General features: G+C 43.5%; 1 protein-coding gene across 4 annotated transcripts; it reads right to left on the reverse strand.

Annotated features, from left to right (window-relative positions):
* Positions 1–645: 645 nt before the first annotated feature.
* WDR86 (WD repeat domain 86) lies at positions 646–25,611 on the reverse strand. 4 transcript variants are annotated; one of them, XM_075492342.1, is made up of 7 exons: positions 25,454–25,611; positions 24,102–24,413; positions 21,091–21,232; positions 19,124–19,556; positions 9,384–9,519; positions 4,371–4,474; positions 646–2,331 (listed from the first exon to the last, which is right to left on the reverse strand). In XM_075492342.1, exons 2-7 carry the CDS (start codon positions 24,262–24,264, stop codon positions 2,113–2,115), a joined length of 1,197 nt encoding a protein of 398 aa, XP_075348457.1. In that variant the 5' UTR covers positions 24,265–24,413; positions 25,454–25,611; the 3' UTR covers positions 646–2,112. The 4 variants fall into 4 exon arrangements, with proteins under 4 accessions (XP_075348457.1, XP_075348459.1, XP_075348456.1 ...); XM_075492344.1 differs by lacking the exon at positions 25,454–25,611 and adding an exon at positions 25,207–25,325; XM_075492341.1 differs by lacking the exon at positions 25,454–25,611 and adding an exon at positions 24,915–25,140.
* Positions 25,612–26,649: the final 1,038 nt, after the last annotated feature.

The raw sequence follows: 26,649 nt of genomic DNA on the forward strand, positions 1-26,649 counted from the left end.
AAAAGTATAGCCCAGACCATCTGTGCACCTCTGTCCATCTCTGCTAAAGGCCTCCTACTTAGCATTGACCTCATAAGCAAAATACAAATAAAATAAGGTGCCTAGCAAGCCGTCACCCCAGCAACCAAGAGCCACCAGCTCATAAACATTTCCCACAGGGCTAGTACTGAGCTAGGATGATGGGACAGAGAGGTTCACAGTGGAGTGAAGTCTACACTATGCAGATGACCTGCCAAATTAGTCTCTCTTGGTAGGCATTTAACATAATTAAAATGCTGTTTCCTACTAGCTGGGGAAACCTGCCAGGTAAGAGCTAACAAAGCAGCTCAGCAGGAGAGGCAGGCAGGACGTAGCAGCAATGACAGACCCAACCCAATGATGCAGTGTTATGGTTTCAGAGTAGGGGTCTTCGGTGCCACCACGGCAAGTGCTGAGCTAGCACACGCGGCTCTTCATTGTCCACGCTTTCCCTTAAGATGGGGCTTTGGTTGGTGGCTGGTCACTCTGTCCAGTCAGGAAACTAAGCTCTGGTGGCTGGTGGGAGGCAGGACAGCCTGACTCCAGCCCCAGCCATGAGGGAAAGGCAAGAAATTTTTCCAAAACTATATGTTTGTTTGGGTTTTTTTTCTGTATTCCATCCATTCTCAACTGCTGTGCAGCTGCAGCCAGCCACATCCCCTCTAAATGAGAAGAAAATAGAAACTAGACAGTCAGTTGTCTGTAGATGCCACATGTTTATTAGTCCATTCTAAAAAAGGATTACAGCATTTTTATCTTGCTGTAGTGCAGAATAAATAAAGCCATAAAAATAAAAACATGTGGTTAGATATTTTTGTACTGGTTCTACAAAGAGTTATATCTGCAAATAGAAAAATATAAGAACCCTTGTTTATTCATGGCTCAGTGGTTATCAGAGAGGGATGAACCTGGAAAAAGACCGGGAGAACTTCTCTTGAGCTTGACTGCTTATCCGCTGCTACTAACACCCCAGCAAAGCAAGGCCAGACATGGCCTCCTAAGGAGGAAAGGCAACAAATCTAGAGCACCCAATAAATCTTCCCATTTCCTTCTCCTCTCCCCTGAAAAACAACACAATTCGATGTTCCCAGTGGATCTAAGGAAAACCTTTCCTGCGTGAGGACAGTCAAGCAGTGGGCCGGGCTGCCCAGAGGTGGTGCGGTCACTGCTGTAGACCTGGGGCCTAATGAACAGCTTCCAACTCCTGCCCTGCGGAGACGAGGCCCTTCCAAGGAGCCCATCAGGAGCTTCCCATCTGCGGAACTGTGCCTGGGGGTAAGCGGGCGGCTGGAAGCATACACCCCTCGCAGCACACAGAAGACACACGAGACCATTGATGCTTCCTTTGCAAAGTGTGAGATCGTAAAAGGTAAAAAAAGAATGCGCTAGGTTGTTGGGAGGAAGACAACTGCTGTGTCTTGGCAAACAGCTGACCTTGGTACAAAAGGTCTGAGGTTTAGCTTGTTCTCTAGCTTATGTTTTGAACAACAACAAAAAAAAATTGAATTAATTTCTGTCCTACTACTCCCAACTTCCCAGAGAGTTGTCCAATCTGCTTTAAACTCCTTCTGCTGAGCCATACCATCCTGCCTTAGCTGGTCTAATCAGCAAAAAACTGACCCAAAGGTCAGCTGTGAAAATTGAATTTGTAGTCGTCCTGCAGGGCACCTTTCATTTCTACATTTGGCCAAACAGAGGGCATGTGAGTGGGCAACAGGAAGAGGAGAAAATATTTCTCATTAGATACTAGACAGGCAGAAGTGTGCAACACCTGTGTGGCAGAGGGAATTGAGAACAAGCAGTTGTAAGTGAAGTTCTTAATTGCGTGCACACACTCATGCACAGAGGTACGTCACCTGAACCACACTGCAGTCCCTCCTGACCCCAGTGCTGCTGAGCTGACAGGCATCTGCAGTGACAATATCTGACTTGAGTCCATCTGGCAGTCACAGAGAATCCTGGCTCCTGAAAAAGAGGTTCAAGCAAAGCCATTTCCCATCTCTTTCCAAGTTCTGGTTTACATGGACACAGTGGTGCAGAAAACAAAAGGTTCAGCTTTGGTCACTGATGGAAAGTCTGTTCTGTTCTGGACAGTCACATTAGTTCAACAGCCTCGTGTTCCCCATTTTCTTGCTGTACCATACAGCCGACTTTATTGTTGAAGAGACGAGACAGACTTCCCTTCTGAGAGCTCCTGCCCTGGGCAGACCTCTCCTTCTTCAAACGCCGCTTATTTCTCTTGCATATTCCCCGGATGTCCCAAATCCTTAGTGTGCCGTCATGGGAAGCTGTGTAGAGCAACTCATTGTGGATCTGGAACAACAGGGTCACATTTAATACCAAGCTGTACAGCTCGGAATAGGCACAATCAAACTGTCAAAAAATCAGAGCAAACACAGCTTGAGCCTAACACTTAAGGCCTGATAGCTCATTGCAAGAGCCAGTATAAATTATCACAAAAGCTGCTGAAGTGGGATGAGACATTACCAAGTCAGGACTCATTTCTCAGCCACTTCACAGAGCCATAAAATATAAACAGCAAGAGTTATTTATAACCTAAACCCACTAGAAAAGCAATGGGAAAACTAAACTCAATGTCAGAGTAGGCTGTAGCTGGGAATTTCTGTGCTGGGTTCAGACTGCTGGTTTTGAAGATGAAGCTTGAGGCAGCACTAAAATCAGCATCAGTGGGTAGTGGGATGTTCAGGAATGCTTTCCTTCTCACGTCGCTTCTTCCTTTGCAGTAAGTTATAGGTACAATTCCTCCTTCAAAATTTGTTGTTCTTCCAAACCTGCAGTAATTTAACCTTGATTCTCCCCTCTAGTTTCATTTCCTTAATGAAACGTTTGCTGCTGTTGGTAATGTTTCCAATTGTCCTCACCCCACCCTAGAAGTAAGCTGTCGGTCCTGATCATCTTCCCCTTCCTGCGTCAGTCTGTCCGTCACAGGCGCTTGCAGTCTCCAGCAGCAGGCCATGATGGCGAGCATCCCACCAGCAGTCTGGCTTTCATCTGCATGAAGCACCACACAACCACAGCCCCCTCATCCCTCATCCATCCCTCACTTAAGATCATATTAAGGTCGCCACTTCTCAGTCCTCACTCTTCCCAGGATTTTTTTGCCCTGTACACTTGGAAATGAAATTACAAAAAAAATAGAAAGCCAAGCTTTGGTCTTGTCAATACTGAAGAGCTGCACAGAGTGATTATATCAGCTATCACCCAAATACATCTGGGTTACAGTCTGCTACACAACCAATTGGTCAATACCCAAGAGTTTGCAGTTTAAGACCAACTAGCCACTTGCTGATTCAGAAAAATATACAAAAAGACAACTATATTTACAACTCTGTATGCTTGGGATCAACTCCAAAAGGAATTTTATCTCCCCTCTTTTTTCTTTTGACTGTCAGCCTGCAACAAATACTCAGTGTCTCACATTCTTAATCAAAATCCTCATCCTGCATGCTGCTTTTACTGAGATCCTGATGCAGGGAGATGCGGATTCTTAAATGCACAAAGCATCCAAAGATTCAAACTTTCCCCTCAGGATTCCTTGCATGATACTGGTCTTTGCATTGCCACTAAGGATTACCAATTCCTCCCCTTTTAACTTTTAAACACCAGTATCACTTCAGCCTAGACAATATGCAAGCAACTTTTCAGGGACTTAATTAACTTTTAGAAAAATTTTAAGGCAGCGGCAGAAACTCTTCCATTAGTCCGGTAGGATGTGGGTCAGACATTAATACAGAGCTTCTTCGTCATCTTTATACCTTCAGAAAAATAGATCCTGACGGCAATATTTTATATAAATGTTTATATACAGGGTAGCACATGGAAATCACCACTAGCTCGTCGCTAAGATCAGAAAGGATGGTAAGCAGTTGCTAGACTGTCGAGGGATGCCATGCCCAGGGGTTAGGGGTATAATGCTATATACTATTCTGCTTGGATAAGGCAGAAACTTCTTTTCCACCTAGAACATTGCGAGCACTTATCATCAGTGTCTTGTACTGGAAGGGGCCTCATGAGGTCGGAGTCCATTCCCTGCCCCTACACAGGATCAGTTACATCAGTCTCATTTCTTATGGTTGCTTGCCTAACCTGACCTGAAAAACCTCCAATCCCAGACATAGGACTGTCTCTGGGGTCTTGTTCTGTGGTTTCACTTATTATTATTGAGTTTGTCTAAAATTAAAAAAGGAATATTCAAGTCTGTTACTTTTCATCTTACCCTAGAACAACATCCAACCCAAGACACACAGAACAGCTAGCCACACCAATTCCCATAAAACAAATGAGGGAGCAATCAGAAGTGAGAAATCCCAGCAAAGAAACCCCTTCCTGACCTGGATGCAGTTGATGATGAACTTGTGCCCTCGAAAGATCTTCTGCAGGACACCGCTCTTGGAATTGAAAGCTCTTGCACAGGCATCACCACTTCCTGTGAACACTGCAATGCAACCACACAACATAGCACATGGCCAGATGTGAGCAGCCACATGCGGTCAGTTCATGTGAGTTAAAAACATACCTAAGACTAGTTCACAAAGGAGCATGACATCATTTTTAGGCTAGATTCTCTTCTCAGTTGGAGCAAGTTCAGATCATTTTCATTTTGCTGACCCCAGCATGCTTGTTTTCATTCGTGTTTTTCAAAACACTAAACTGCCTTAAGCCTGAAGTTCCTACATACATCAGCATTTCACTCCACACACACTTCAAATATCTATTTCTCCTCTTCTCTTCCACATGTATTTCCCTGCCTAAACATGCCTCAATAATTCTAAGCAAGCAATTTATCTCAAGTCTGGTTGTACAGATTTCCACTAAGCCTTCCGTTTGTTTTACCATAGTTATTTCCAGGTCTCCATTCAGTACTACAGTATCTTCATCACTTCTGCTGCTGCATCAAGCAGCAGAAGCGTCTGTACAGTGGAGCTGCAAACCACAGTAACAGCGTTACCACCTCTCATACTAATAATATGAATTTGGCCTTAGCTTCATTAAAACATACCCTTTTTTCCCCCCCCATTTTCAACCATAAGCTTACTATCAATAGGTATGGCCGTCTCTGTTGAAATACCACAGTTAAATCTTCTGTCCTCAGAGGCGAGTGGCATGTGTAGGCAGCTTTACAAAGAAGCTTTATAAATTCTTTCAGCGTGGTAGATTTCTTCAGCTAAATCCTGTAGCTTAGGATCTTTGCAAGCAGCAGAGCCTTTAAGTGATTCAAGGCCCAGGCTATAATCTCTATTTCAGTATGGCAGAGAATTATTTGAGGGGTTTGGCTATAACTCTTGTATTCTACGTGCTATATTGTACATGTGCTACAAGGGGGGGGGCTAAGTAAATTAAGCATGACCAGGGATTTTGGCTGTTCATCAGGTTTCCTTAGGGTATCTTAACATGTTCGAAGAAAAATTTCTCAACACTTCAGGATCTTCACATCAGATCCCCAGAATTGCTGCATCTGGAAACTGTAAGGCAGTGTTGAATATTTCCATTTTATACTTAGCAATCTGCCCAAAAAGGAGCACATCTGTGTGCTTTAAGGGTTACAAACTGTCTTCATAAACACTCACTTTCCTTCACTTAACCCAAACTCCTCAAGTTTATCTAGAGATAAATATTTCAGAACTGCAAAAAGCAATATATTCACTGCTCCCTGCATTTCATGTCTTTGCAAAAGCCACTAGCATGGAAAGATTTTTACAACACTGAAGTGCCTGAAAACACCAGAAAACACCAGATCTTTTGGGAGAAGTCAGGCACTGGATTCCTCAAGAGAGGTGAAGAAATTATCACGGCAGTAAATTCAGGACTACGAGAGATGAGAGAACAGGCTACCTACTGCTGTCAGCTTTTCAACTTCAAATTAAACAGCAGGAGGCTGGGTACTTCCTGGGTACACCTTCAAGAAACATCTGGATGTGGAAAATCAATGTCATTTTATGTGGGCCACTATAAATTCAACTGCCACCACAATCCTGAAAAAGCATTGCGTCCCATTCTCCAAATGAGTAACAACGATGTAAAGCAGGGAACGGGGTACAGATTTTTTTTCCAGTGAATGGAAATCACTTAATACTATTTATTACACACATGCAGAGAGTAGGAACCAATTAAGAGCTGTTTTCACTATGCAGCTGTCAGCTTACTTAAGCTATCGCTATCAGGATTTTGCTTTTGACAGACATCCTTTATGTCTTTTGAACTGTCACTCTAGATTTAGGAAGTCTTTTTGCACCTCTGAGTTTCAAAGGAGAGCTGTTGATCTAACCCAGATTTAGCATTTAAATATATGCTTATATATACACCACCTGTGAAACAAACAAACAACAAAAAAATAAAATCAACAATTCATTTTTATTTTTTACTTAAATTTCATAGACTCTTGAGCAGGAGAACAGGTTTTAAATGTTCCCTTGGAGTTTTTGCAACATGAAAAAATATAAACTGTGTTAAATTTTAAATGACTGTGCACATACTGTAGGAGAGAAATAACCAACATAATATTAAGTAAATTAGATCGAGAACCAGCTTTAATGTTCCCCATGCTATTAATTACACAAGCAGACTGAGGAAAGCCACTAGAAACACATTCTGATGATTTAAAGCATAGTTCTCAGGTCTGTCAGGAATCCCTGTACAATATAAAGCCATTTGGGAAACACATATATTTTTCCTCTCATTCTTCTACTGTATTTTCTTATTTAGACCATAAACTCTTTGGGGCAACGAGCCTTTGGGTACTGATCAGATAGATCTTAATTCTGTTGCTTGCTAACAGAAAGTTCCCACTTCTCACCTGAGATTCCTTCCATGTTCTTGGGTTGGTGCAAACATGACATCATAAACCATAACAAACATCATTTATATTGAAGTATTTTCTCCACATTTTTGAAAGACAGAGAATAGGCACACAGTGCTGATCTGCCCCAGGTGAACAGCTAGAATTTTAAGCTACACTGGCTCCAACATTTGCTATCCAGTGAACATGTCTTTGATCACTTATTTTACACAGTATGTAATAGCTTTGTTTCAATTAGAATTACAAGGTATTACAATAATGCAAGCAATCATAGTATATAAATGCTTTTTTAAGGGGAAATTTCCTCTTTCAAGAACTAAAATGTGTCGAAATTAAATTCAAACAAGTCCCTAATATTTTTCCATGACATTTTTTCTACCGTTCAAGTGGAACAATTCAATTCTCCCTGTTTGACATTTCCAGTATTTTTGCATTTGATTTAAAATGAGGTCTTAAATAACTCTGTGAACACTTCTATCACACTATCAGGATGTTCTTCGCAGGTCTGACTAAATGCAGCAATATTGCCTGCATTTTAAGAAAAAAAAAAAGAGTGTTATAGAAAAATAATGTACGTATATGGCAGGGACAGGGTGGTAGGATGAGGGGGAAGAGAGAGAAAGCTGCAGCGCTGATGGGGCTGGCATCAGATAATGAAACTTTTGTTTGAACCTAAACTTTCTTTATGATGGTTTTAGAGAGTCTGGTCAAGTCTATACTGGTTGCATGAAAAGCAGGATCAACTGAAAAGATGCGGCTCTGGAGGTCTCATTAATGAAGGAGACAGTCTCCCCATCTCCCACCCAGACATGAAGATTCCTCACTGGGTCAGACCAACATCAGCTTAGCACAGTTATCCTAGCCTTTGGGTAGTCTTGATGAATTCAATGTTTTGTTTTGTATCTTTATAATTAAAAGGGGGAAAACACACACACACACACAAAATAATCAGTATTTTGTTTGCCAGTGTTCATCCTGGATTAAAATTTCTGGTTCATTTCCCCTGCCCTACCTGTCTGCATCTTTGAGCAATAACAACTTCGGGGTGCAGCGTAAGCTCATACCCTTTCCCCTTCCATTTCAGCCTTCTAGCCAACTGCAAAAGCTGAAATCAGTAGGAATTATAACCTGCAGGTAGGGAAGAGTGGGGTAGTTCTGCAATATAGGTGAGGAGAGCTGAAATTAACCATAAATTATGATTAACTTTTTAAATGGAGAAAAGTAGCGCTGTGGGTCTGATGCTGAAAGGAAGACCAAAAAAAGGCTTTCTGATTAAAATCAAAATCTTCTTATAGGCTTGGTTACACGTTACGATTCCAAACATAATTAAGAAATCCATTCAGCTACTGGGTCAGTAAATGTGGTCAGTCAGCCATGTCAAGCACGGTGCTAGACAGCTGCCATTAAACTGTAATCTGCCTGCGCAGGTACGACTCTCTTCTAATGTGTACCATCTTGCATTTGTCAGCCATTTATCACCATCACACTGATGATCTGCCAAAAGAGCTATCAAGGTCCAAATAGCAACCATTCATTTGGTGTTACATGTTCGCTTCATAGCTGAAGTACAGAAATCGAAATCAGGAAAGCGTTGCAAATGTCTAGATTAGCTTAAGACAGGCACTGCCATCCTGCTTACCCTGAAGAAGAGAAGTACTTGTTTGGGAAGCAAATGAAGGCACATCAGGTCAAACATCAGTGGCAGGATAAGACCAGACCACATAGAGAGGTTCAGGCTGATAAAAACAGAGGTGCAGCCTTGCAACCCAAACCCAGAAATGGACAGATGACGTGCAGAAGGAAAGTCAGCCAAGAGAGGGATTTAAAGAGGGAGGTTTCATGGTCAGAATATACTGTTATATCAACAATAGACAGTTAGGTACAGATACCACTATTAACAGGAGTACTGAAAAAAGGGGAATCAAGTCCTGAGCACTAGTAAGGCAAGCAATGCTTGGCTGCTGCAGACAGGTGGTTTGGGGAACAAATACATGAAAGAGGACAGATAAAGGGAAAAGAACCTGTGGAAAATGAGTCTAGGAGATGGTCAGAGTCTGAACAGGAAGCCTAACTGTTAGAAAGAAGGAGTGAGCATCTGAGATGTGATTCTGGTTTAGGACAGTCCATTACACAGTACCTACAAGGTAGCAGAGGCAGGCACAGGGCTGCATATCCAGCAGCAGCATTTGCTGTCCCCAAGTATGCAGCAGCAGCAGACTGACAGACATCAGACTAGCGAGGTTAAACCACGGCTATACAAACAACCCACAGACAGCTCAGGATTTAAGCCACTTCCCTTGGTAACAGAAATAAAGCAACTGCCTCTTCATTTGCCAGAAGAGAGAGGTGGAAAATGGAAGGAAGATCTAAGCTTCCCACATGGAGTAGAGCAGCGAAGCTTGATACTGAACATAAACATGCTGGAGTTGAAAAAAGTGACAATTTCACAAGCCTTCAAAATTACAGTGTTCTCTATTAACAATCTTTGATCAAAGACAAACATCGAAAAGGAGACAGGGGATTGCTGAACATAGGAAAGGCAACTTACAGATCCCAGCGTGGTATTTCAAAGTGCTAACGCTGTGTTTGTGAGCCTTGTACGTTTGGATTCGCTCCCCAGTGTCTACTAACCAGCACTTCACTGTCCTGTCCGCGCTTCCTGAATACAAGTGCCGATTCACTAGCTGAAGGGAAGAGAAAAAAACATCAGCAATAGTCTCTCAGGCACGTTCGTGAGAGAACTGCACTGAAGTGACTCATCCAAAGTCACGGTTTCCGACTCAACAGCCTGTTACAAAGAGCAACAACTACACCTTGAAACAGAGGGATGGTGAGCAAAACCAACCTTGCATTCTTCACGATCGCATCTCCCATTGAGCCTTCTTCTGGGCCTTAAAAACAGGTCCCACATTTCAGAAGATAAAAAACTGAGCCCATCTGCTGGTGCAAGCAGGCAGGACTTCAGTGAGCTTAAGAATGCTAACCCTACTTCCATAATTAGTTACATTAATACAGCCTCAAAAAAAACCCTGCAGTGTAGTTTCTGCAAAGCATATTTGACAAGAGCTCTTACCAGATTGTCTTAATTACAACAAAAATTTCGGAACAATTTCAAGTAACAAAAAAAGTAAATTAAAAATAAAATCCTATGCAACATAAACCAAGGTTTAACATGATCACTCTGCACAAGGTCACTATTTGGAAACACTAACTCTTCCTTGAAACTGTTGTGTATCTGCATTTCCACAAGTCTTTTTAGACTGTGTTATCAAATTATTAAATAATTAACTATGCTTACACGGGTTTCTAAACATCTTCAATCAGATTGTGTTCTGCTCTGTGTTTAGAGCCTATAAATCCCAAAGAAGAACGGTGCCTCACTACAGTAGTTATCCTGCACACTGTGTGAACTCACTAGTGGTGGAGGTTGGTTTTTATTCCACACAGACACGACAGAATGGCAGAGGGAAGGACTGCAAGTGGGAAACCGAGACAGAGACAAAGGGACTGACCTGTGCAAGACTATAAAACTAGCCAGTACACAGTAACAAACTATCCAAAGCCTGGCAGCTCAGCAGGGAAACCCTCCAGGAGTGCAAAGAAAAATCTTGCATTCCATGTCCACCTAACGAAAACAAACCAGAGGTTTTAACAGCCATCATTACGTACAGTTCTGATTCCATACTCCTCCAAGCAGAGAACTGGCCCGACACCTGCCTTCTGAAGGCAGTGTACTGAAGACAGGCAGTCATTGCACGCTCTCACAGCAATCCACGGGCTGTAGTTTGAGGCAAGTTTCATGGACTCGCAGCAATCTCTGTATCAGAAGGACGGAGAGGCAGGAGGGAGAACCCTGACCCCCCCACAAAGAAACAGAATTTGCATAAGGACTAATAATACCACGTTTCCCCTCTAGACACACAGATCCAAAGGCTCAAGTGACTAGCAGAGCACTAACCCCTTACAGTCCTCATATGTCTCCAGGAAACCAACTGCAGAACAAATGACAAATCAACTTGACATGGGTCTTGCTCTTAGGTCACTTTTAAGGGTCTGGTTCTTCTGCCACCTTAGATTATTATAAACCCTCGGCCTCCACTCTTTGCACACTCTGTATCTGTAAGGTTGAAATGTTTTTCATGCTTTCCCACCTCCACCCCCATTCCCAAAAGGAATCACCCCATTCCCAAAAGGCATCATAAGTGAGTTTTGCGCAAAAGAACATTTGCACTGTGTTACAAGAACATGAAACAGAAGGTATTTTAGGATAGAAAGCACTACATTGATGGGACTATGCTAACCCATGTAAGAAATGTATGCAGGCAGACCAAGATGATCACTGGCCGCAGCTCCCACCAGCCCAGTTGCAGCAGTGCACGCCACACTTCCTACCAGCAGAACTTGGCTCATGGGACAGTTTTCATAGCTAAATGTCAGGAGCTTGTAAAACACATATCACTGTTAAAAGCCAGCGGTACTTTCAAATGTCGCATCCTACCACTTTTAAGCTGGTTTAGCAATGGCATTAAAACTACATCTCAGTGAGGAAAGAGAAGGAATGACCAGCAGCACTAACAAAAACTGAGAGCTATATAGTTAGCCTGAGGAAAGTAACCTGACTTTTAATTTCCAGGCTCAACCTGAATGGGCATGAAGAGCATTGTCACATTGCACCTGCTAAATGGAAGAGGTTGCTTTGAGTTGAGATCCTGCTGCGTTGTTCTTGGCCAAGTCATTGCATTTCTTTTTCAGACATCTTGCTAGCAGCATCAACCCCCCCACTGAACAAGGGAAAACACTAAGTTATAACCTCCTGCAGGTAAATGTCACTCTGCCTTAACGGTACATTACATTACACTGCTTCATTTCTACATTTAGGTGGGTGTATAAATGCTGAAGTGAAACAGAAAAGCTGCGACTTGCCTAGATTTGCTAATTTGCTAGATATAAAAATGTGTTAAATGATGTGGGCTTACTCAGGTAATTTATAGCACCAGGATCATAAGAGCCATAAAAGCTTCCGATGCCCAGTCAGAGATGTAGAGAGTTGGCTGACACACCAACCACCTTCATTAAATTCAAAGCCTCTGTGCTACCCAGGCTGCTGCATGATGTACTTTTACGCACCTTCCTCCCCCTCACCAGTTTAAGCAGGTGAGCACAGTAGCAAAGGATTCTCAGCCATGCATGGAGACAAATACTAACAGCTTAATCTACTGGATGCCACAGACTAAGCCTGCAGCACAGCCAACAGCAAAACCCAGTACAGGCTCTGACTGTCACACAGCCTCTCATTTCCATGGTATTTTTAAAACACAGAGCACGAAATAGCTATTAGTGGAGAAAGCCATCAAGAGCTATCAGCTCAGGTTGAAGCTGCAAATCAGGTCTACCTTTAGCGATGTGATGCAGGCATTATCTCATCTAAATTGATGCAGATATCTACATCTAATATAAGTCTCCTTGTAGTCACTGCAGTCTAGGGCACGATTCATCTCATCCTGAAGCAGGTGTCTGAACAGATCACACCTTAAAACTCGCTATTTGTCCCCCCCGACAAGGACAGCCTTCTCAGTTGCAGCCATCTATATCAATCTAGGTGAGATGACTCCTCCTTCACTTGACTAAAGATAGGTCTAGTTTTCAACTCCACCCTCAGCTACAACACTTCAGATATCTGTATTTAATCAAAATAATAATAATCATCGCATACTCTTCCCCCAGGCCCCACACTCTGTGTAACATAAAATAAATACCTTCCCTACTTTATAGATAGGGAACCATAATATAATGCAACAGAAGTCCATTCAAAAAAGGACTCAAAATTTATAGCATCCTAACTTTTGACTGCCCAAATCCCAGAGTGCAGCCCTGATTTGGGAGGCTGATCCAGGCTGCAACCATCCCTTTCTACAACACACAGGAAGCATTACATGCTTCAGGGCAGTTGTGACAAGCAACAGTGCACAGTATCCCTGAAACTGGTCAAGAGAGTATATGAAAACCAGAGGGGATTCTGTCTGAGAAGCACAAGACAGAGGCACCAATTCAATCTGACCCATGTCAAATTGGTATTTTTACTCCAGAGCCTTCTTTCAGAGTTTGCATCCAAAGGGTGTGGCTATGCCCCAACAACGCAGACACGGCAGCCTTGGCTCTAACTCGCCAAGGTTGGACACATTGTGCAAATGCCCTCATGCTGGCTGGGCACAAGCCACCTTTGCTGTGGAAGCAGTGGAGGTCTTAGGGTCAGCCAGTAGCATAGGTCCTTGGCTCCTGTAATCATTTTTCTTAAGTCATGACTGTATTGAAAACTACCTAAAAAGCCCAAGAAAAAGAGACTGTAATACAGTTCCCCTGCCCACTTCCAGACAGGTCCCCAAAGCACTGATTTCTAGTTAGGTCAACTTCTGCTGGCTCTCCCTCTAGGACTCTTGCTAACCTTCTTACACCAACTTGGCTTCTCCTATCCAGCGGTTATGGGACTCTCCAAATGGGTTCAAATCTCCTCAGCCTGCAGCGGCTATTTAATCCAGATCTGACAGTTCTGTTAGACTACTAGGCAAAACAATATGTTGCTGTTCCTTGGGTTAAACACAGTTGCTGTTCCTTGGGTTAAACATCCCCGCTGACACATTAGGCTCAGCAGATCTTCCCCTCTTGGGAGCTGGACAAAGTATACTGACTTCTTCACCAAAATGCAAACTCATGCTGCAGCTTTGGTGGGAGCTAAGCCTCCCTGCTGCCAAGACTGGCACCCATTTTTGTGTATGGGCATCCAGGCGTAGTCATTTTCAGCAAATACTTGTAGGATAAGTCCACAGATCCATAAGTACTGGGCTTTTCTAGCCCAATGTCCCCAAACTATTACCCAATTCACTAGGTCCCAGTCCTATTCTTACTAAAAAATTTAATTTTCTTATGATTTCAAAGGAAAAATGTAAAATTTCACTCAACAGATTTTTCCAGATATACTCAAGTCTGTCAACTCTTGGTTTAAAAATGATCAGTAGAAACAGTTACATATTGTAATCTGCAACTGCCTGGAGAAGCAGTGATATTTTCAAAGCTGTATTTCCCTTGGCTGGCTTTTGAGCGCTTCATTCACTGGCTAACTGCCCAACAAAGCTCCTGACAAGGAAAAGCATGGCAAGGCAAGGACACCCATAGCAGAGCAGAAAACACAGAACAGATCTGCAGCTCAGATACTAACGAGCTGAGTGGACATTTCAAACCCAAGTAGCTTCAAAAGAATTAAAAACCTGATGACGGTCAGATGCCCAGTTGTAAAGCCTCAGCCTGACAGCAAAAAAATCACTGCATTGATATCTGTAATTCTGGACTGTTAATTTTTCTCCTTACTCTGAGGGACTTTGCTTTGAACCAGATGAAACACTGAGACATGTGAATGGAGCAAATTTGTCTTAATCCTCAGGCCAAAGTACTGGAGATGTATTATTCCATGAAAAAGTTCAGTCAGACTTGCTTGTAAGTAGCAAAGCAACAGCAGTAGCAAAATACATGTTGTAAACATTGAAGTAGTTACAGGTTTCACTATGAAAAAATGCCAGTTTTATGCAACCTTGACCTTGGTTGTAACCCCCAGACACACCACAGTTTGAATAAAAAAACCAAATGATCACATCTAGCATTGGTCTCTCAAGACAATCACAACCCTACTGCTCCATAGGCTTGGCTGAACTGAATATATGCAGCAGCTTAAGACAATTTCTACCCGTATGAATGCCAAAAATATCCGCAGAAGAGCTGTTTAGCAGCTATTTCAACCTTATAGGAATGGACTTTGCTCTCCCAATTAACCTTTGCTATAAGAAAGAATTTAACCCTCATCCAAGGAGAGGCAATTGGGTCTCCAAACAGATTTGGACACATCCTCTTTCTGAAGGTCAGACTGGCTCCCAGGAACTTCATGATGAGTTCACATCAGCAACCACATATCCCATTACTAGCTTACTCTTCACATGGGGGTCAGTATTCCTACAATCTGCCAGCTGGGTCTTCTGTTCACAGCCACTTCTAAATTAAAAATCACCAACTTGGACCAATCTCAAGTTACAACTATGTAAGCCTTCAGCTGAGTTAGACTTTCAGGATCCTGTTCAAACCACATTCATTTTAATGAGAGAACGAACTCCCTGTGGGCAAGAAATTGTTTTTTTTCCTGAGAATCCATCTAGAATGAGCTCTCTGGTCTGGCTGTTAGAGAATGTTTTTCAACTTTTTTACTGCAGTGCAATGTAATGGTTCTAGAAACGTTTCTTTTCTACAGGTGTTGTACACATTCCTAGTCCTCTAATTCACATCTTCATCCTCTGATGAATTATGCAACAAATACAAATTACAAAAAATATGTGCACTTAATTTAATTGGTGTGACAAGAAAAAAATTCTGTCCCCATGACCACAACAGTTAAGCGTATAAAGGGAGTTCAGGCGACGGCTTTGTTCAAAGCATTCTTTGCTTCTAGTCAGCTTTAAAAGGCAACAAAGGGGTATGGTCCAAACAAAGGATCTTTTGCAGAAAAAACAGAAGCAACTCCTTGCCCACTCATGTTCATTTAAAACTCCTTTTGCAAGAAAGGAGTTTTCTTGCAAGAATGTTTGCTATAGGATCCAAGCTAAATTCCAAGCTGGATCATTTCTCTCTGCCAGCTTTTGGCAGCACAATTTTGATAAATACTCAGAGGCAGAACAATCAGGAAAGGACAAAGCAATCCTTGTGAACAGTTTGCAAAGCTACTTTGGAGATATTTAGAAAAACATACACAAGTAAATATTTAAGTCAGGGTTATTCAGCCTATTGCAGGCAGTCACGTTAATGAAAATACGTTTGATTATTAATTGCAAATACTGGTCTTCAGCCAGGCTTGAAATTTTTAAGTAGAAGAACCAGTATAAGCTGTGTGATTACACTCAGCCCACCCTTGCTTTTTCCCATCACTTCCTATAAAATCTCATCATTGGCTCTCATATGAAGAGGGAGCACTCAAAACAGCTGCTGTCCCTTGCCTGCCAAGCTATCAATGCACTGCAGGAGAAAGAGAGTGAAGAGTTCTGGCTGCTCCACTGCTAGTTACCTTGCCTGACTATGAGAGTGAAGTAGTGGAGGCTGCCAAAGCACCTAGCATGCACACGATTCCCACTGCAGATAGAAAGTCTCCTGCCAAAACTTTCGTCAATCTAATTTAGACAGTGGAAGGAAGAGAACAGCGGCGTTAGAATAAACTGGTACCTGCAGCAGGACTACTTTGACAGCAGATCACATGCAGTCAGTTCAGCTGGTAAATCACCTTCAGACTCACCCCAGGACAGCAGGACAAGCCCTGGAGAATATCTGAGCAGCTCACCCTTTTTACTCCGCTGTCCAGGACTACCAAGGACAGGGGAAAAGGGAAAGCTAAGAGCTCGCCAACACTTTCCGATCTGCCATGCTAGATTAGAGTTGCTTTCAGGCTCCTCTAACTTATGCTAGCTGGCAACACCACCTAAAGGATCTTAGAGCAATGGAGGAACATTCAAAATCCAAACACACCTGTGGCATCACCCCTCTGCTTTTCATATGCCAGCACTGCAGGAAGCAAGGTGGAAAACATGGGTGTGCTTTATGTATATCTACCCAGAAAGGCTCCTTCAAGAAGCTCCAGGAATTTCCATTCACTGCTACAGCGACGCTATTGGTATTTACTGGAAAGTAATGGGAGATGACTGGAACAGTCCAGACCTAATTTGCAACAGTTTAGAACATCCTGGGGCATTCCCGTTAATAACGGTGCTTTTTAAAGTTGGGGAAAACATGGTCTCAATATCCAAATTTTTCCTGATCTGTGTCCAGGATGAGAGATCACACTGAGCATTTCTCAAACTTTTTGAAAGGTCACCCTCCCTTAGGGATCTTTATTTGAATAAATAAAATGAAAATAAGTCTTTTTTTTTTTCCCTTTATTCTCTCAACAAAAGCATGATACCACCCAGAGAACAGGTAACTACCTTTAATTGCTGGTACCAACTCAGTTCCTCCAGGACAGGGGAGTGAAAATCTGGTGTAATTAGCAGCTCACTTCTGCCCTGAAGAAAATGAACTACTGTCAACAATTAAAACTGTCTGCTGGCTACTGCGAGCAACTCACAACTACCTCCAAGCCCTTCCTGACCCACAGTTTGAAAAATACTATCCCAACTCACTGCCACAGATCGCAACACTGTCACTAAGAAGCCCAAGGCAATAAAGGCTCCAAGAGCTTTTTGAGAAGAAAAGAAAAATTATAAAAAGATAAACACCTCTATTCAGGAAGTTTCCCTTCTGTTGTAACATCTTTGTATGGATTCTGGTGATTGACCCCTTTCTAAAAGAATGAAAATACCATGTGGGCTGTGCTGAGAGGCAGCCAAGTGGAACAGAAGGGCTAGTGTTGAACCCAGTAAGGAAGAGGGAGGAATTAGGAAAGATCGACAGCCTAAAGCTATTCAACAGCAGTACAGCAACTGCTTAAGCTGGGATAAGTTTTAGAAGCCTAGAAACGAAACGCTCTCTGTGGGGGCAGCATGTACCTCAGCTGGACTCTTCTGGCCTCAAACATCAACGGGTGATGAGAGAAGTGAGGGGCTACCAGTTACTCACAGCTAGAAGAAGATTTGGCCAGGACTGTTGCCAACACAGTCTTGGCAGCAGCAGCCTTGTGTACTTTGAATTGTTCAGGTTTTCCAAATAGATGTATTGGTTTTGCTTTTCTTCTCCCCTACAAGAAGTTCTGTTTGTTTAAAACCATTGTTTAATGCTGTGCTCAGAAGCGGAGAAGCATCGCCCATTCTTGAGCATTCAAAGAGTGTAATTGAATTTCCTAGGCTTCTGGGAGAGGGTCAAGCCAGTTTTGTGTAACAATTTTAGCAAGAACCCAATTAAATTAAAGCAAGCTCTGTTGTTGCCAATCTGTGCCTTGGAGAAGGGTTACAATTAAACAGCAAAACATAGCGTCACACTAAGAACAGCAACAGATTTACTTGAGCATCCTCAAAATATATTACCACAATATCATAAAAACAAGCTTTAACACTGAGAATTTACCGAAGCAAGGCAAACATTACTCCAGGGCAACATGATTTTGTGTGGGTTTTTTTCCTTTCTAAAACTGAAGGAAAACAGAATTCCTTCAGTACTATCGGATTTTTAGTCTGCTAGTGGCAGCTGTGACTACCTTCTTTAGAAACAACGGCACCATTTATTAAACAGCTATTAAAGATACATACTGTAGCCTCTGTAAAGGGAAAGCACTTACGGATGACAAACACAAACAAGGAGAGTAGTGAGAAAAACTATTGTCATTAACTTCAGTCAGACACATACAGTTATAAACATTTAAGGTTTGCTGACCTGAAACTAAGTTACAGACCATCATATACCTTCTTTAAATATACCAGTAGCATTTTCTGGTGGATAATGGAGTGTATAGGACAAGTGCTTGTGCGATAGTTCCCCTTTTCCTTCAGCTGCCTAACCTCCTTCTCTTCTCTTCTCTGCAACATTAACAAACCTGGCAGCATTCACCAGAAAAATAACTGCAAACAGAAAAACAGGGTATTGTTTTTCAGGTCACACTACATTTTTTCTCCTCTCCTTCATCATTTCCTGATTTCTCTCCCCCATGCTCTACTTCTCTTTTCCATTTTCCTTGCCCGTTTTCTTGTCTTGGCCATCTCTTTCTCCCTTTCTTTCCTCAAATTATGTCTGTGCGGTTTTTAAAGCAGGATTTCTTTCAGCTTTATGCTTTCCCATTATCTTTTGCCCACACTTTTGGATTGGGTTTTGGTTTTTTGGTTTTTTGGGGTTTTTTTTTAAGTTATCTGGTTTACTCTGAATTTTTTTTCCCTCCCTTTTTTAAGTTATCTGACCCTGTGTCTGTTTACTTGCTCAGGTTATTTTTCTTCAAAGTCTGGTGATCCTGTGTACACAATCCTACTCAGATGAACAGTCCTCCCAGAAAACCTACTAATGAGTTTCAAGAGCTAGGAGGATTTAAATAGATACTGACCTAGAATTTAGACCAGGATAGCCACTAGAAGCCAAGAGGATACCAGAAACTGTTTTAGGGAAAAAGGATTCGTCTCAAGACCACAGAGCACTATTATTTTGTTATTACATGAATGTTTAAGGTTACCATTAATAACCTGCCTCAGAAGAGCTTCTTCATGAATGAAACGACAACTGAGACCCACACAAGTTAGGATATGGATACCCCTTTCAAACAGCTCTTGAAGCCACCTCTGTTCTTACCTCTAGGCAAATTACTGATCCTTGATGCTCTTTGAACACTTTCAGCTGCTCACCAGTGACAATATTCCACGTTCGAATGGTATAATCCGTGCTGCCAGAAAACAGCTCCCTGTTTGGTGCGTCAAGTATAAGGCATAAGACAGCCCCAGTGTGTCCCAGCAGAGTCTGGTAACAGCGCCCACTGGACACCCACCAGACCTTAACAGTGCAGTCTGTGCTACCTGTCACCAGGAGGTCTCTGCTCACTTTCTGCTCCTCCTCCTCTTCCTCCTCCTCTTCTTCAAGAACATCCCTGGAGGAATAGTGAGCTAGAGTCAGGACACAGTTCCGATGGCCCCGGAATTCCTGGATTTGTTTCTCCTTGTCCACACTCCAACAGCGGGCTGTCCTGTCATAGGAGCCACTAAAGAGATAGTCTTTGGCAACCAGGATCCTGCAAAAAATAAAGTTTGTGTGTATGAACAGTATCATTCTTTTTACATAACCATTTTTTGTCACAATTTCAATGCCAAGCACTCTGAAGTTAGAAACAGTAGCATGAACACAACATATATAACCCCAATTCAGCGTCACTGTTTAATACACATTATTTATGAACTTTTTTGTTGGTTTGTTTTTTTTAAAAAAAAAAACCAAACACTTCCCTGTTTCTACTTTTAAAATTGGGAACACTTATTCAGATATATTGATGCAGACATTTTACACTACAGCATTGTAACTTTGGGCATTTGTGTTTTTCAAAAATCTTTTCCAGCAGCACTATTATGTACTTTTCATAAGTTACATATACTAGCTAAGAGTTTGTTGTGGGGTTTTTTTAAAAAAAGAAAAAAAAAACTCATTCTTGATAATTATTTATTAGTATTTCTTTACAAATAATTATTTATAAACTGACCTATGAAAATAGCTTGGAATCAAAATAACAAAAAAAAAAACCATTCCAGGAACCTGAACTGTAACTGACAGTGTGAAAAGATAATCATCTTTCCATCATCAAATAGAGAGAGTGCAAGAAAAAAATATACACCTAAAGTCACTTAGCCCAGGATCTCAAAAAAGGTAGAGCAAGAGCACCCCACTTATTACATAACTGAAGAGCAAATCAGAGATTACAGCTCAAGAATTCAGGTTACTGGGCCTCCAAAATAATGAGTAGTAGCTGCACAAACATGTAACAACAGAAAAATCTCTACAGTTCATACTTCCAAACCAGAGATGGGGAACATCAGAACCTGTCATCTTTGTCAGATGAGTTGCTCCTTTAGAACCTTTCAAACTGGCGACAAAGTCATACGAATAGGGAACACATTTCCCATTCGCTGATTCAAGCAAAAATCAGGCCAGTGCCAAAATACAGACAGAGCCAGCCTTCCTAACTATTTACAGAATCTAGCTACGTATCGTATGTGTTTTGAGTTTAGTAAGGAACAAAAAACCCACCCACCCACCAAAAAAAAAAAGTAAGAAAAGAATACCAATCTCTGACTGTTCTATTTGTCATTAATTAAATCCAGTCCAACTATTAAGAGGCACTTCACATTGACAGGCCAATCAGTCACGCACAATCAGTTTAATATTAAACTTCATTTGCACAAACAGGAATAGTAATTCCAGAAAAAGCCCTGACTTTATCCCTCTTACTGACACAAAGGCTTGACGTGCTGTTTTTAAATCTATTTATCAGAAGCATCTGTTATCAATTGAATACTTTCTTCTGGAATTTCATTCCTAGCCTGGGATTCAATTCCCCTGCTGTGTGCCTTTCATTTCTCTCCTATCTGCTGTCTATGGATGTGTCAGCACTGTTGCTAGGAAAACTAATCATTACAGCACAGAACACATGTAGCATGAACTCAAAGGTTTACACAACCCATTTTATTAGTGTAGTAATGGAGAATTGCAGTAAAATGACAATATATGTGATAATAGATTACAGGAACACAAGGGAAGAACTCCGCAGAACCAACCTGTTAACAATTGATGTGTGTCCTCGGTAAATGGCCAGGCACTGACCTGTCATCACATCCCACTTTCGAATGGTATGATCTGCGCTACACGTGAAGGCAGCCTCATTTTCTAAGTGGCAAAAGGTGATGTAACTTTCATGTCCTAGGAATAACAAAGGAAATCAATTCAATCACTGTGCACGCGAGCAGGACAGATTAGTCGAGCTCTTCACCTTAACTAAAAGAAAAATAACACAAACAAACAGACTGAAACTCTAGTTTTAAATGCACCTCCATGTTCTTCACATTTAAGGATTTGTATAAAACACATTTTTAATTAACAGCAGAAAACTCTGCTTCATTGATATAAGGATTAAGTGAAAGAGTAAAACAGTACAGTTCCACCAATCAGGTAGGTCGAACAGTATTATAAAAACATAACGAGCTAAATTAATATCAGTATAATAAAACTCAGACTACTGAAGTTTAAAACCAGTAAAAAATTGGCTTATTTTAATAAAGAAATGCTTTTGCTTTCTTCTTCTGAAGTCAGGAAAAAAAGGCTGCATTTCGACCCAGCCCACTGATTGTCAGGACACAAACAGCCCTAAATTAAAGCATGAAACTATGAAAAAAGGAAGTGACATGAGGCTTACTAGCAAGTTTAGTTTCATTGTCCAAGCAGAATGAAACACAAACAAAAAAACATATCTGGTAACAAGTTAGCTAATACTTTCCCCATTATGAGTAATAACATGAATAAACCCCACAACTTTCAAAAGATCAGTATACCTTTAAGGAAATGACACAGAAAGAAGGAAAGAATAAGAGCACAATTATTTATACAGTATTCAGAGTATGTTGGGATTCTACAGTTACAATAAAAATAGACACAATTGCTACTCTTTTAATTTCACACTGAAAAACAGGGTAATGCTAGCGAAGAGGAATCAATATTACAACCTTAAGCTTTTGTTCTTGCTTAGCAAGATGTGTCATTTTTCTATTGTATCATTAAATGTACCACATTTAAAAATCACCTTAGGATTCAAGTCCCAGCTTTGCCCAAGATCTGTTGTGTGAAATTGTTGTCATGTCTCTAATCATTGGGATAGTATTATCTTGCACTCTTCTGTTTTAATTATTTAGACTGGAAACGTTCAAGATGAGAACTGTTTCCTCTTAAATAACTATCACAAGAGAGCCCCAGACTTTGGTTGAAGCTGGTGGGCCCTACTGTGATTTAAATAACACTATTCTTTGAGGAGAAAAGAAAAAATATAAGAAAGACAAATGTGATTAAAGAGAGACAGACGGACAGACAAAGATATTAGAAAAACAGAATCATGTTGTAGAATAAAGAGATGGGGAAAAAACTGAGGGAAAACAGACTGCCCAGTAAAACACTTGTTTCCCTGCAAAAAACAGATTTGACTACAACTCCTGTAGTTCAAAAAGCCTTGCTGTAGTTCAAAAGCGAACCAGAATCCACGTTACAAACACACATCTTGTTTCCTCTTAAGCAAATTCACCAGATGCCAAAAATTAAACAGATCACCAGGGCTATAAGCAAAACTATACCCATCCTCTCATTTTTGTGAAAACCTTTTGCAAAGCAGCTTAAATGGGACAGGTTTCAACCACCGGGATTTTTGTCACACCACCACGTAATCCTGCTCTGAGAAGATCAAAAAAGCAGCTTGGTTACTGCACCAAAGTCTGTCAGTCAGATTTTAACCTTCAATAATACTCGAGCCACACCAAGGATGCCAAAACCCCCTGTGGCAGACAAGGTCTGGTGCTGGGCTGGTCAAAAGCAGCCACCACAGAAGTCTGTTGGTTATGCTGTGGTGGAAGCTGTGTTATAGATACAGGTTTATCAGTAATTATAGCTTGTATAATACAAATTTACACAACTGTGTGCGTGCATAAATATAAAATACATACAATTATCTGATTAGACTGACAGTTCACAAACCATCTAGCCAACCTTCTTTAGAGTTTACCCCAAACACTAGCAGTACATAGGCCAGATTCTGAAGAGTATCCAATATCTTTCTCTTTCTAGTTAAAAGTTAATCAGTGGTTTAAAGGGATTTCTAAGCCTAAAGCAAATGCAGTGAGTTTTCCAGGAGCTAGAACCATGGCAGGATGTGGGTAAAAAAGACAATACTCCATAGTTAAAAACAAGCAAGAAAACAAACAAACAACAAAATCACAGCAATGTGATTTCTTCTTTAGAAGAAAAAAGGATCAGAAATTCCAAATTTAAGAGCTTTTTTTTTCCTGTATTAAGAGAAAAGAACATGAGGGAGTGAGAATACAAACATCTTTAGTCCACATCTGACTCCTGCATGACTGTACTTTCTACAGAGTTTTTCTTTCCTTTTTAATTATTGAGATGCTAGTCTAAGGATAATAAATTTTGTTTAAAATGCAAAATCAATTTAAAATGAGAAAGCCCAGCAATTAACATTTCTGTGTGTCAAATGTGGGGAAAAAAATAGCCTATTTAGTAAGGTTTCTTCTCAGACTTCTGAGTCAAGAGGTTCTAAATAAAGATTGTCTGGAAAATGAGATGAAAAGAAAAGAAAAGAAAAGAAAAGAAAAGAAAAGAAAAGAAAAGAAAAGAAAAGAAAAGAAAAGAAAAGAAAAGAAAAGAAAAGAAAAGAAAAGAAAAGAAAAGAAAAGAAAAGAAAAGAAAAGAAAAGAAAAGAAAATAACAAAAACTCCAAAAAGTCCAGATTTCATCAGGGTGTAAAACAGGGCTTCCAGAGACATAAGTTAAACAACTGCTATGTTCCACACCCTGAGATAAAAGGATCCACGCATTCAGTAGTGCTGGTAACCTGTTTTGGGTTGAAACAGCTTCTGCTTAACATTACTGTAACCAATAATGAAAAAAACACAAAACAAAACAAGCATGATTTTGGCTGCCCAGCAGGCTGCAGTGACTGAAAGAGACCAAAACATGCTGTGTGCCCTCTGCCAGGTTTTAGACTTAAAAACTAGGCAAAAAGAAGCTATTGTACCTTGGAAGTGGCCATGGCATTGGCTGTCAGCAGTGCTCCAGAGCCGTGCAGTGCCATCCTCACTACCCGTGAGCAGGCGCTGCCCATCCGGGCTCAGGCTCAGCCAGTTGATGCCTCCTTGGTGATCTGTGCAGACCTTCACCGCTGAGCCACTGTTCCCCATCCTGCTGGTCCCAGCGAAGGCAGAGGCTGCAGGTCAGATCATAGGCGCTGCGCAACCCCCAGACCGTACTCTGGGCCTCCAGCTGTCTCCCACCAACCAACTTCCGCCATTACCTCAACTCCGAAAAATCATCAGGGTAGTCCAGACTCCTGCACAGGGTCACAAAGGAGGAAGAGGAGGGCACGTTAAATCATTTTATCTCCCCCGTGGATACATCACTTTCTCAGTCAGGGTGTGCTGAAGCCACCGAGTGCCCCTTTCTCCACAAGAACCGAAGCCCCACGGTGGAAGACAGCCCTTCAACCACACGCTTACTGGTGTGCCTCCTCCATGGGCACAAAGGTACGTCCAGCCCCTCGGAGAGGACCCAGCCTGGACGGCGGCAGTACCGCTACCTGGTGCCCTGCTCGGAGGCAGCCGGCACGCTGCTGCTTTTGAAGCGATTTCAAGGCTAACTTGGGGCACGCTGAAGAGGCGACGCCTCCGAGCGAGGGAAGCCCAGCCTCATGCGGCCCCCAACGTCCCGAGGGGCCGCCTGCCGCCTCCTCCGGCCGCCGAGGGATCACCCCAGCGACCCCCAGCCCTCCCCGCCCCGGGCTGCCGCCACCCCACCCACACGGCCCCCCGGCATCTCCGCCCTCGGCACTTACTCATCGCCCTGGACACGGCCCCGGGTGGAGGCGCAGGGCTCGACTCCGGCGGGGCGATCCCGCACTCACCCTCCGGGGAGGGGGAACCTCCCGCCGGGGGGGCCGGAGCCAGCGCCGAGCCGAGCGCGGGATCCCCCCCGCCGCCGCCGCCACCTCCGCCCTGCGGGGAGGCGGGAAGGGCTCCCCTCCGCCCCCGCCGCCGGGCCGAGGCTGGCGCCCCGCTGCCGCCGTGCCCCGCTCAGGCCACCTCGGGGCGGTTCCCTACCCCCAGCGCCGGCCCTCCCTCCATTACCTCCCCCTCCATGTTAGAGCCGCTTCCAACCGCTGCAGCCCCTCTGCCCGGGGCGGGAAGCCGCGGCCTCCCCCGCCCGCGCCGCTTCCTCGGTGCTACCGCTCCCCGCCTTGTCCTCCCGGGAGGTGCCCGGCAGCTCTGCCCCTCCGGGGCAGCCTCCCCCCGCAGCAACCCCCCTTTTCGGGGGAAAGAGGCATCCCCTACCCCTCTCGCCGCCCCGCTCCCCAGGGCTGAAGCCGCCCCTTACCTCATTTCAGTCACTCGGCGGTGCGGGGGGAAGAGTTGAGGAGCAGGAGGGTCTTTCCCGGCTGGGGACCCTTTAATAACCGCACTACAACCGAAGCAACCCGACAACAACCCCGCACCCCCAGCGGAGTCCCCAGGCTCGTCCTCGGGGGCAGGCAGCGCTTCCTGCGGCACGTTTCGCCCCCTCAGCCCGCCTGCCGGCCCCGCGACGCGGCTGCGCCAGCCCCGCCGCCTCAGGGCAGCCCCCGGGGGCAGCGGCCCCGCCGCGGGCTCCCCGGCAGGCAGCCGCATTTCCTTCCCGGTTTCTCAGGCCGGTGCCTCCCGGGGGGACACGGACGCTTGTGCGGCCGAGCTGGGGGCTGGCTTTGAGGGAAGCCATCGCCTTTTGTTCCTCCACTCCCCGGGCCAGCTCCCACCAAACTTCTCCTCAGGAGCCCCCCCACGGGAGCCCCAAACCTCCTCTCTCGCCCTGCACCTACCCAAAGCTTTTCGGGTTGTTTCTTGCTAATGCGGCTCCTCGCCCCCATCCATCCCTGGTACTCCATGGGCCGGGCTGGTGGCGGGGCCCCCGGCTTTGTGCTGCCCCAAACCGCCTGGCCAAGGGCTCTGACATGGTGGGGTGGCAGGGTGGAGCTGCTCCGAAGCGGGGCTCCGCTGCCTCGGGAACTGTGTGAAACATGGGCTGAAAGGGTCCTGTCCCACTGTGGCGTAATTAAACGTACAAAAGGGTAAATCCACCAGGCAGAGAAAAGTGACGTGGGGAGGCCGAGAGCCCCCAGCAAGGCAGCAGCAAGGTCCAACGTGGATCCCCCCCACAAGAAATGGGGAGCTGCAGCTAACTCACTGCCAAAAATGTGCTAGGAGTGGTAGGCTAAATCACGAAACCCACTTCTCCTGGCTCCCGCCCCATTTGATCAGAAAAGCACCTTTTTGTGTCAAATCACCAGCCTTGAAATGAGCCCATCGGCTCCACTTCACACCGTCATGTTCAGTATAGGGGTTCACCAGGCGCTCGCAGACATTTACAAGGTATCAGCCCTGCTCCAGCATGATATATTTCTGTGCGTGGGCTGTACAGAAATGCATGCGTTAAATGGATACTTCACGGGATATGTTATTTTGCACAGCGCATTCTGGCACAGGCGAAATAGGCCTAATATGTCACATCCAACGCAAACACGAGGTGATCCCGATTCG

This window comes from Mycteria americana, chromosome 2 (genome assembly GCF_035582795.1).
Source record: "Mycteria americana isolate JAX WOST 10 ecotype Jacksonville Zoo and Gardens chromosome 2, USCA_MyAme_1.0, whole genome shotgun sequence".
Taxonomy (NCBI): Eukaryota; Metazoa; Chordata; class Aves; order Ciconiiformes; family Ciconiidae; genus Mycteria; species Mycteria americana.

Coding starts and splice junctions, on each gene's coding strand:
- WDR86 (XM_075492342.1), bottom strand. CDS start 24,264: ATGGGGAACAGTGGCTCAGCGGTGAAGGTCTGCACAGATCACCAAGGA. Junction 9,520..19,123: donor GATCAGTAATTTGCCTAGAG/GTAAGAACAGAG, acceptor TCTTCCCTTCAG/CTAGTGAATCGGCACTTGTA. Junction 2,332..4,370: donor TCATCATCAACTGCATCCAG/GTCAGGAAGGGG, acceptor CTGTTGTTCCAG/ATCCACAATGAGTTGCTCTA.